A 12,086-nucleotide genomic window follows, 5' to 3' on the forward strand; every position below is an offset into this window, starting at 1 on the left:
TTGGTTTACTTGGAACTGGACATATATAATCATTAAAGTACAAAATGAAAAACAACATCCTCTCTAATGGGGGCAAAGACCGTAACAAGAGGCTTTCTAGTATTTGTCCAAAGTAATTCCAAGAAAGCGTACAAATGCATTTCCAAGTGGAGCAGAGATTGGGAACAGAGCTTAGACTAAGGTACTGACTCACCAGTTAATTACAGTATATTCTGTTACATCATAAATTAAAAAAACCAAAAAACAGCAGGCACAGACAGATAGCCATCTGAATCTCTGAAGCCTCAGCCTGGCTGTGCCCTAGTGGTTTCCCTGCTCCCCTTAGTGGCAATCTAGTTGTCTTTGTCTGGAAATGTTGTAACTACAGTAGAATTTTGCACACACACACATTTGCCTGAAGATGGCCTCAATACCTGGTATTGCTATCTAAAGGATTGATAACTGGAAAGAACATGTATCAGAGGCCTGGAAAACCTTCAAGTTCAAGAGGTGATGATGTAGGCTTTTGAAAAAGACTATATGCTTCCTTTCATAGGATGCCAAATAATAATGTGAACAGGTGCTTTGAGCTCATTACCTTTGCCTTTATATTTGCATTCTGAAACGTAATGCAATCACATTAGCATCTTCTTTCTCTACAGCCATGCATCTTGAAAAAACAAACAAACACACCAAACTCATTGAGTTGGATCCTACAGCTGTTCCTGCCAGCACATGAATTAGTGCAGGGGGAGTGAAATTCTTGTTGAATTCTCTTCTACAGTTTTCCATGTTGTACCCATTGTGGTCCTGGTAGTTCCCTGAACCCAAGGGCAGCAACTGGAGGGGATAAGGGAGACTTCAGGGACAATTACCCTCCCTAAATGGAGCTCTGCACAGATTGTTGGATCCAGCCCAATATTTTCCTTAACAGCTCTCAAATCAGTTGAGGACACAGAAGGCGGAGGTGGAGGATCCTGTTCTTCTCTCACACCAGTGAGCCAAACTTGAAGCTGTCCTCCAACTTAAGTGGTTCTCCAGCATGTTAAATATTTTTATCAAGTAATAACCGCCACAGAAAGTAGCCTGTCTCTTAAGCTTCAGTGTTTGGAGCATGAGTCTTAACAGCAGTAGAAAAATTTAATCAGACTTAAAAAAAAAATGTTCAGAGATTTGTCTGGTTTTGGAAGTCAAAAACTGTGGCTAATTGATATGTCAAAATTAGCCAAAATGAAAGATGGGCAATGATAATTATTTTTTTACACGGAATTTTGAAACATAAATGGCATATGCTTTCACGTTACCATTTTCTTCCTTTTATTTAATTGTTCCTACAGTAATTTTATTATTGCTGCTCAAATTCCCCTGTCATTCTTCTACACTAGAGAAGTCAGTCGGTATAGTTTAATGGTAACACAATATTTCTACTGTGTGTAAAAATAAGATCATTTGTTATTCTTCATTCATGACGTAAAACAGCCTGCCAGCTGCAAATAGCAACATACACTACATTAAACGTTGCCAGTCCCTTTGCTACATGGAATGTGGACAGAGTGATTGTGCTGACCCTAAATCTTTGGAGAGAATGATTAGGAGAGAACAGTGAGGGTGACAGTTCCTTTTGTCCTTTTAAGAATAGCCACCGCTTCTTCATGAGTGACCCCCTCCAGACTCTGCCCATTGACAGCAATGATCTGATCCCCTCTCTTCAGGCGTCCGTCTTCTGCGGCTGCACCCTGCAATGGCAAAGGAACCAAATATTGGCTCATAAAGGGGTCTGCTAGATCACCCTGCCTGAAGCTTCTCATAGAGCAGTTTTAAAAACTCCAGGAGTCACCAGCAATTCTAAGCAGGTATCAATGAGGTTAGAAGAACAGAACTCTGTTTACAATCACACTCGAAGGCAAAACAGATTGATTCTAAAAGGATTAAAAAATTACAATGTTCAAAGGGTCATTATTGTTTACTTGGCTCCTAGTGAGCATCTGCAGCCTCCTAAATGGTCAGACAACACAATTATTTATTTACTAGAATTGAAGCCCATTGTAGCTGATACAATGGGTGCTAGCTGGGGGGGGGATAGCAAAGAGAGAGGGAGGTAGAAAGGAAGAGGGTGATTAAGATAGAGAGAGGTTGGCATTGGGAAGAGTAAGGGGAAGGGTTGTTCAGTCTGTAAAGGTTGAATTTGTGTGCTGTGTGGGAGGTTGTGGTGGTGTGGGGAAGAAATGAGGGTTTGGAGAGATAGATGTCAAGAACCTGTGGTTTGGAATGTTTGTTAAGTGTGGGAGAGGACTGACCTTTGGGAATTGTGGCATAGTGGTTACAGATGAGCTTTCCAGAGCCAAGTCTTCAGATATATGAAAGGAAAATCAGACTGGAGACTCTTCTTAGGAAATTACATGGCAACCAATTCCTCCCAGTTCTACATTCAACATCATGTCCCTTCTTGTGTGAATTAGGCCACAGACACCAAAATATCCCCCTGCCTTAATCCACATGGGGTAGTCATAGTACACAGGTGTCCACCCTGCTCCTTCTGTAAATTATATTTTATATATATTTGCATTTGAAAGTACTTTTTAACGTCTGAAAAGTTTAAAAGTTTCAATACTTGAAATATTTTAATGTTCACTGCCTTGGGAACCCTGAATCAGGTGAAAAGGGTGACATAAAAATGTTTTAACGAGATAAGGGTTCTTTTATAAACAATTAGGCATTTTTGGTAGCCTTTAATAGCCAATTAATATAAGGCCTAAGTACGTTCATCACCACTTTAAAACTGGTGTGTTAGTAGTACGGTTTTTTAAAAGGTTTTATTTATTATAGTTATATACCGCCCTCCTTGAAGGCTAAGGGCGGTTCACATAAAAAAGAAACAATACAGATAATTTAGTTTAAGAATAATACAGTGACAATGGCAAACAACATAGTAGAACAACAGAATAATTTAATAGAATAATCTTTAAACAGCCCCGTGGCGCAGAGTGCCACGGACTGAATAAAGCAGTAAGGGCACTGTAGGAAGAGTTAGGGCGGGCCCTGTCCGGGATAAAAACTCGGAGGGGCCAATCAGGAGCCGTGAAGAGGCTCCTGATTGGCACCTCCAAGTGTCCATCCCGCCCGAAGCAGGCAATGGAGAGCCGCGCAAAGCGCGGCTCCCCATTGCCTGCTTCACCCGCACAGCCACAGGTGAGCGGTCGGCCGCGCCGCCTTCTCCCGGCCGCCGGAGCTCCGCCAGCCGGGAGAAGGCTTGGGAGAGCCTCGGGGCGTGGGTGGGCCTGGCCGCCTTCTCTTGGCCGGCGGAGCGGCCTCGTGGCGTCGTAGACTCCGCGAGGCTGCTCCGCCGGCCGGGAGAAGGCTTGGGAGAGCCTCGGGGGGCGGGTGGGACTGGCCGCCTTCTCCTGGCCGGTGGGCCAGCCTCGCCGCGTCAAGCCCCAGCACAACAGAGCCCCCTGCATCGGAATACACGCCGCCTCTATCAAGAAAATAGCCGCCAGCCAGAAGACGCCGCACCCGGTAAGCCACCTTTTACTCTACCCCAGCCTCCTAGCGCCCATTGTATTTAGGGTAAAGGTAAAGGTAAAGGTATCCCCTGTGCAAGCACCGAGTCATGTCTGACCCTTGGGGTGACGCCCTCTAGCGTTTTCATGGCAGACTCAATATGGGGTGGTTTGCCAGTGCCTTCCCCAGTCATGACCGTTTACCCCCCAGCAGCAAGCTGGGTACTCATTTTACCGACCTCGGAAGGATGGAAGGCTGAGTCAACCTTGAGCCGGCTGCTGGGATCGAACTCCCAACCTCATGAGCAAAGCTTTCAGGCAGCTGCCTTACCACTCTGCGCCACAAGAGGCTCATGTATTTAGGGTACAATGGGCTTTTTTTTACTAGTTTAAAATAATTTGAATAGAATAATTTAAAATGGAATAATTTAAACCTTGGTTGACTACCAGAGGGGAAAAGTACCAGGAAAGTGGGTCAGAAAGGGTCTCAAACAGTGTGTGCAAACACAGAGCTTACAGAGGAAAAGTGGGTGAATACTATGGCATTTGTATTAGGTAAATGGTGCTATATTTCCTGTGGGAAAAGCCTTGAGAATGCAGGAGTAATTGGCACAGTACATACAAGGCCATGAAAACAACACAAGGAAACTGGGGCCTAAAAATAGCAGGTTGCATAGAAAACAGAAAACTTGATTATTCAGTGACTATTTTAGATCTGGCATCATTTAAGGGGAAATGGTGGCATTAGTGAAAGACAAACTCTCTGTGAGTCAAAGACCTGCATCTGGAAAACTAATATGAAATACTAATAATATAATTCCATGCAGACACATACCTTTGCAAATACTGTCTTAACATAAATGGGCAGATCTCCATGAGGGCTTCCATAACCTCCCACAATACTAAAGCCCAACCCATCAGATCCTCGATCCAGAGTGATGGTTTTATACTGTGGAGGCCTGTAATATGAGAAAGAAACTGGTTTTCCTATGTGTTCAAAGTCTAACACAACCATTTAAAAATTCTTAATTATTAACATACCAAGTAGGTATTTAAACATTAAGGCATATGGGTAATCAAACATAACGATTCCACTAAGGGTCTGAAACCGTTTATTCAGTTTATCAGCTTAACTCAAACAGTCTTGAGCTATCTTTGCCTTCAGTCAATATAGTTGTATTTTTCCCACAGCCTAAAGTGGAAAAGAGCTGGGTCTCCTTCCAACTACAAGTTGCAAGTATTTACAACTGCAAGTAAAACATTTTTTCCCAGTGCAGCAAATCTCTCTCTCTCTCTCTCTCTCTCTCTCTCTCTCTCTCTCTCTCTCTCTCTCTTCCTTCCTTCCTTCTCTTTCCCTACAATTCTCTTATCTTCCATTCAAAATATCAACATGACTAACTGCTCTAGAGTATATGGGAGTATGGTTTATCACTGGAAAATGATAAAAAGGGAAAAGATAGCTCTACCTCTCCCAGGGGTGTGGTCCCAATCCCATCCTCCCACCATCCTGGTAGAGATGGGAGAATGGATAATGAATCTCACTATGTTCAGCTCGTGCTCTGCAGCCAAAGATGGAAAAGTTCTATCCAGTCAATAAAAACAAGACCAGGAGCTAATTGTGGTTCAGATCATGAGCTTCTTGTTGCAAAATTTAGGCTTAAATTGAAGAAAGTAGGGAAAAGCACTAGGCCACTCAGGTATGAACTAAATCATATCCCCGACGAATACACAGTAGAGGTGACAAATAGATTTAAGGAATTAGATCTGATAGACAGAGTGCCTGAAGAACTATGGACGGAGGTTCGCAACATTGTACAAGAGGTAGCAACTAAAACCATCCCAAAGAAAAAGAAATGCAAGAAATCAAAATGGCTGTCTGAGGAAGCTTTACAAATAGCTAAGGAGAGAAGGGAAGTGAAAGGCAAGGGAGAAAGAGAAAGATACACCCAACTGAATGCAGAATTCCAGAGAAAAGCTAGAAGAGATAAGAATGCCTTCTTAAATGAACAGTGCAAACAAATAGAAGAAAACAATAGAATGGGGAGGACCAGAGATCTTTTCAAGAAAATTGGAGATATGAAGAGAACGTTTCATGCAAAGTTGGGTATGATAAGGGACCAAAATGGTAGGGACCTCACAGAAGCAGAAGAGATTAAACAAAGGTGGCAAAATTATACAGAATAACTATACAAGAGCGAGCTTAACATCCCTGATGACCACAGTGGGGTAGTTACTGACCTGGAGCCAGACATCCTGGAATGTGAAGTCAAATGGGCCTTAGGAAGTCTGAGCAACAATAAAGCTAGTGGTGGTGACAGCATTCCAGTTGAACTATTCAAAATCTTAAAGGACGATGCAGTAAAAGTGCTACACTCAATATGCCAGCAAATTTGGAAAACTCAACAATGGCCACAGGATTGGAAAAGGTCAGTTTACATTCCAATCCCAAAGAAGGGCAATGCCAAAGAATGTTCAAACTACCGCACCATTGCACTAATTTCTCATGCTAGCAAAGTTATGCTCAAAATCCTACAAGCTAGGCTCCAGCAATATGTGGAACGAGAACTTCCAGAAGTACAGGCAGGATTTCGAAGAGGCAGAGGAACTAGAGATCAAATTGCCAACATACGCTGGATCATGGAGAAAGCTAGGGAGTACCAGGCTAAAGCCTTTGATTGTGTGGAGCACAACGAATTGTGGCAAGTTCTTAAAGAGATGGGAATACCAGAGCATCTTATTTGTCTCTTGAGAAATTTATATGTAGGTCAAGAAGCAACAGTGAGAACTGAACATGGAATCACTGACTGGTTCAAAATTGAGAAAGGAGTTCGGCAAGGCTGTATACTGTCGCCTTGCCTATTTAACTTGTATGCAGAGCACATCATGAGAAATGCGGGATTAGAGGAGTCACAAATTGGGATCAAGATTGCAGGGATAAATATCAACAACCTCAGATATGCAGATGATACCACTCTAATGGCAGAAAGTGAAGAGGAACTAAAGAGCCTGTTGATGCGGGTGAAGGAGGAGAGTGCAAAAGTTGGCTTGAAACTCAACATCAAGAAAACAAAGATCATGGCATCCGGCCCTCTCAATTCCTGGCAAATAGATGGGGAAGAAATGGAGATAGTGACAGATTTTATTTTCCTGGGCTCCAAGATCACTGCAGATGGGAACTGCAGCAAAGAAATTAAAAGACGCTTGCTCCTGGGGAGGAAAGCTATGGCAAATCTAGACAGCATCCTAAAAAGCAGAGACATCACCCTGCCAACAAAAGTGCGTTTAGTCAAGGCTATGGTCTTCCCAGTTGCAATGTATGGCTGCGAGAGTTGGACCATAAGGAAGGCCGAGCGTCAAAGAATTGAGGCTTTTGAACTCTGGTGCTGGAGAAGACTCTTGCGAGTCCCTTGGACTGCAAGGCGAACAAACCGGTCAGTCCTAGAGGAGATCAACCCTGACTGCTCTTTAGAAGGCCAGATCCTGAAGATGAAACTCAAATACTTTGGCCACCTCATGAGAAGGAAGGACTCCCTGGAGAAGAGCCTAATGCTGGAAGCGATCGAGGGCAAAAGAAGAAGGGGACGACAGAGAATGAGGTGGCTGGATGGAGTCACTGAAGCAGTAGGTGCAAACTTAAATGGACTCCGGGGAATGGTAGAGGACAGGAAGGCCTGGAGGATCATTGTCCATGGGGTCACGATGGGTCGGACACGACTTCGCACATAACAACAACAATGTTCAGCTCTCCATACAACTATAGCTAGGTTGTAGAGACACCTTGTTCTGTGCAGATTTCAAACAGATTCTTTTACAGTGGTTCTAATAGCAATGACATCTCAACAGTTGTGAGTTTTCAGATTCTAACTGGGAATGTAAATACTCACCCCAAATCATCCTGGAAGATGTTGCTTGATGTTAGTCCGGCAAATGAAAGACTAGAAGATGGTGGATCTTGCTGCTGGCCGGTTATGACACTGACATCTCCACCAGCTACCACCTGTGGGTTAATTTTAAATATGAATAATAAGAAGAGCTGGTTCTTATAGGCCGCTTTTCTCTACCCGAAGGAGTCTCAAAGCAACTTACATTCGCCTTCCCCTTCCTCTCCCCACAACAGACACCCTGTGAGGGAGGTGAGGCTGAGAGAGCCCTGATATTACTGCTCGGTCAGAACAGTTTTTATCAGTACTGTGGTGAGCCCATGGTCACCAAGCTGGTTGCATGTGGGGGAGCATGGAATCAAACCCGGCTCGCAAGATTAGAAGTCCGCACTCCTAACCAGTACACCAAGCTGGCTCACCAAGGGAGGAAGCAAACAGATTATCATGTGAAACAGCATTCTGAGAACAGCAGCATAAATCCAAGAGCTCTGCCAAACATCTCAAAGAAAGGAGGGAGATGGAGGGAATCATGGAATGTCTTTGACCTGTGTTTCCAATGTTTGCGCTTGTAACATCCAAAGTGGCGATTGTACATTTTTCACACAGTGTGACGCCTGAACGTCTGATACACATGGACCTTGTCTAAGAAAAGGATGCAGGGCCCTACTTCATATGTTTATCTGGAGCTCAGGCTTTCGTATATGTAAATTATGTACAATACAGATCTAGTCCCCCAGTGATACTTTACATACCAGCTTATTATTTGTGACTCTTGAGTCAAACGAATCAGGTCTTACTTTTGGCACCTGCTTGAATGCTCCTCTGAAGGTGACCAGGCTTTTGTAGGGGAAGATATAAAGGTTATGGATGAACAAACTAAATTATATTTTTTATTTATTTACATATTTGATTTTTATACTGCCTTCCTAGCAGACTTGCTCTGAGTGGTGTATAATGTTGTATGCTTATTTATTTACTGGCAAGAAAGCCCATTGCCACCAGGAATACAATGGGTGCTAAGACCCAGGGGACACCAGCAGGCGCAGATCTCTCTCTCCCCATCGCAGCAGGAGCATAGCAGGTAATCAGGGCTGTTTGTAGAGGGCTTGTTTGGGCGGCTATCTCTGTCTCTCTCTCCCTTCCAGCAGGAGCCATAGCAGGTAAACAGGGCTGGTTTGCGTTTGTCTCTCACACATATGCTGGCTGCTGCAGCATCTGAGAGCAAAGTGGCTAGCGTCCAGGGAGGGAGGGCAGGAGCTGTAGGTGCAGGCCCATCAGGGTGCAACTCGGACAGCCAGGACACTTTCCACCCCCAGGGGTGTTTCACATATATTAAGAGGAACAATGGATAAGGATAATCACATTTATATCCCGCCACTCCCACTGACGTGGCTCATGATGGGTAACAATAGGCAACCCACAATAAAATCCAACCAAAATAATAATAAAATCTGTCAATCCCCCCTATACCACAGCCCTTATCCCAAGGCACTATGAGACATAGTGCCTTGGGATAATTCCAGGGGAATCTGATGACCTGGCTAGCCAGCAAAGGGCCCAGAACTAACCACCCTGACCTCAGACCTGGTGGAAGAGCTCCATCTTGCAGGCCCTGTGGAACTGTGAAAGTTCCCTCAGGGCCCTCAGCTCTCCCAGGAGCTCATACCACCAGGTAAGATTCTACCATGTTAAAATACAGTAGTTCAAAACAAATATAAATTAAATTAAAGTTAATTAAAAATGATTAATACAAACAAGTTAAAATATCAGTGACAATTCCCAGTCCCAAAGGCCAGCTGTTGGTCTGGGGCTTCTTGCATAGATAACAGATGGTAGTTGGATAGGTGAGGCCTGGCAGATGTCAATTTTAGCTCCAACAAAAAGCCTGGAAGAAGAGCTCCTTCTTGCAGGCCCTGCAGAACTGTGACAGCTCTGGCAGGGCCCAGATGTACTCATTCCACTGGGTGGACGTCAGGACAGATATTGTCCTGGCTCTGATTGAGACCAGACATACCTCTTTGGAATCAGGGACCACCAACTAGTTCGTACTCTTGGAGCGAAGCACTCTTTGGGGGTATAGAGAGGTGGTCTCTCAGATACACAGGACACAGACTATGGATGGCCTTCTGGGGAAGTACCAGTACCTTAAACTTTATCCAGAATTCAACTGGAAACCAATGCAGCACAGTTTAATGTGTGCCCTCCAAGGACCCTGGCCACTGCATCCTGGACCAGATGCAATTTCCTGAACAAGAATAAGGGCAGGCCCACATAGAGTGAGTTACAGAAGTCCAGTCTAGAGTCCAGTCTAAATTCTTTAAGGATCTGTGCTTTTTCTTGTTCATCCCATCAAATCCACCTACAGACTACATAGTTTTAGAAGATGCCGCTGTTCTCAGACTAGGGCTTTATGCTTATCTCCTTAAACCTGATTCTGTTTATTTTGTTTTGGAGAATAAAGTTTTGTTTGTATATTCTGGGTGATTTACTGCTATCAGAACTTTAAGAAAGCACTCTGCTAGGCTGTGTACAACTATATTAATGAATAAAAATTGGTGTCATTTTCTGCTGTTGGGTTTGCTCATTTTCCATGCCTTTGCTCCTCAAATTACTTTCAGAATTCAGTGCTGATTTACCATTCGGCCTTTCCACCAATACTTCAGACGGACTCTCTGTCTTTAAAACAAATATTCAAGTACCTTGGAAAGTACCTTGGAAAGTTATCTAAAATCTTCACTTTGTTCTTTTTAAGAGGAGGGATGTCTTGATTTACAGTAAATCAATATTTTGCTACAATCAAGAAGGATGAATGTGACAGACAGGTCTAGTTCCACCTCTCTCAGAGCCCACTCAATGAGAGCTAACAACGCTGGAGGAAGGTTAACAGTTGACAGAGCAGAAAGCATGATGTGAAAGGAAGATGGGATTGAGTCTATAGTGAAAGAATGTAAGTCAGAAACTGGCTGTAGGAAATATAGGTTGTAACTGAGAAGACTGGAAGAAACAAGAGAGGAAGCAAAAGTTCAAGTGCAGAGAAGCATTGGCAGAGTGGGGAATCTGAACTTGGGTCTCCAAATTCTAGTCTGACACTCTAACTGTAATACTGGCTCCCTGCATTCTGGTGTCACGTATGAGCTGCAGGTGTGACAAATTAAATGGCCTAGGCAGCAGTCCTAGCCATACGTGCTGAAGTGAAATCCAGCAAAGACTGGGTCAGCATGCCCCAGATGAAGTGCTTGACGGGGTCCAGTTAACAATTTCAGCCACCACCAAGAGCATGAGGGTGATCCTGGAATCCTTGTTATCAATGCAAGCCCAGGTAACGAATGCTGCCTGCCATCTTCTCTAGGCGTGGCAACTAGCGGCTTACCAGTTGACACCTGACCTGGCCACTATGATCTATGGAACCATCACCTCCTGATTAGACTACTGTAATTTGGTCTACATAGGGCCACCCTTGTATCTCATCCAGAAATTTCAACTAGTCCAAAATGCAGTGGCCTGGCTCCTTACGGAAACTGGGTGGAAAGAGCACATCCAGCCATTGTTCTCCCAGCTACGTTGGCTCCAGACTGAGGAAGGAATCAGGTTCAAGGTGTAGGTATTGACCTTTAAGGCCCTGGGAACTTTGTACCTGCAGGACTGCCTCCTCCCTTATGCCCCTCGGAGGAGTTTATGCTTGAGCATACAACATCTGCTCAAGATCCTTGGCCCCAGAGAAGTGAAACTGTTCTCAAAAAGAGCCAGGGCCCTCTCTGGTGCTGGCCTGGTGGAGTGCTCTCCTGAGTGAGACCACGGCCCTGTGGGACCTAAAGCAATTCTGCAGGGCCTGTAAGACAGAGCTGTTTCACCAGTCCTATGATTGAGGCCTGTAGAAACATCAGCAATAGTAGACAATAACATCAGGACACCATACTGTAGGCAAAACCTGATTTTTTACCTGTATTTCAATAGTGCCCAAAGCATTTTTGAGCAAGCTGACAGCCTGGGAATGAGTCATGCCTTCTGTGGATGTTCCAGAAATGCTGACAATCCTGTCTCCAACCTGGAATATCAACAAGCAGGAGAAATCAGATATCAGTATTACCAGGAAACACTTCAAGGACATTAGTAAGGAGGACTTTTATTTCTTGTCTGCATTACAGGCAAAACACCACAGCTTGCTTTATAGCAGCAGAGAAATTCTAGCTCACATTTTCTTGTAGTGAATAAACTGTGGTAACAGGCTATACCTTTACAAAGAAAGTCCCAGAACTTGCTCTTCCCCTTTTCCTTCTACAATGGAACGTCTTGCTTGTGCTTTCTGCTGAGGAACTGGTCAGTGAATCTTTCCTATATCTGAAAAGATGTTATAGATCAGCGGTCCCCAACCCCTGATCCAGGGACCGGGACCAGTCCATGGATCAGTTGGTACTGGGTTGTGGCTCCTCCTCGTCCTCCTCCCCAGCTGCTGCCTTGGGAGCTGCCCTGCCACTCTGCTGCTGGCTCACCTTCGGTGCTCTCCAGTGGCTGCAATGGCTGGGGCTCCCCCTCGGCATGGCACTGTGCAGCTGCTGCTGGCAGCGCCCCCCAGCGGGTGGCAAGAAGTCAGGGGCGCCGGCGGGAAAACAAGTGGAGCAGGGGCTCAGGCGGCAGCGACATCCCTCAGCAAAAGACTACCCCTTCCGGGCCTCAGTAAAATTGTCAAGCTTTGACCAGTACCCGGTGATAAAAAGGTTGGGGACCA

The 12,086-nt window shown here is 44.6% G+C and overlaps 1 protein-coding gene across 25 annotated transcripts in view; it reads right to left on the bottom strand.

Annotated features, from left to right (window-relative positions):
• Nucleotides 1-254: 254 nt before the first annotated feature.
• The window catches only part of MPDZ (multiple PDZ domain crumbs cell polarity complex component), a 218,037-nt gene continuing 206,205 nt past the window's right edge, over nt 255-12,086 (bottom strand). For all 25 annotated transcript variants that reach the window (XM_077345038.1, XM_077345035.1, XM_077345036.1 and 22 more), the window contains 4 exons: nt 11,301-11,405; nt 7,364-7,476; nt 4,315-4,438; nt 255-1,715 (listed from right to left, as the gene is read on the bottom strand). In XM_077345038.1, coding sequence (XP_077201153.1) covers nt 1,569-1,715; nt 4,315-4,438; nt 7,364-7,476; nt 11,301-11,405 — 489 coding nt within the window. In that variant the 3' untranslated portion in view covers nt 255-1,568. The remainder of the gene's footprint in view (nt 1,716-4,314; nt 4,439-7,363; nt 7,477-11,300; nt 11,406-12,086) is intronic.

This window comes from Paroedura picta, chromosome 7, assembly GCF_049243985.1.
Source record: "Paroedura picta isolate Pp20150507F chromosome 7, Ppicta_v3.0, whole genome shotgun sequence".
Taxonomy (NCBI): domain Eukaryota; kingdom Metazoa; phylum Chordata; class Lepidosauria; order Squamata; family Gekkonidae; genus Paroedura; species Paroedura picta.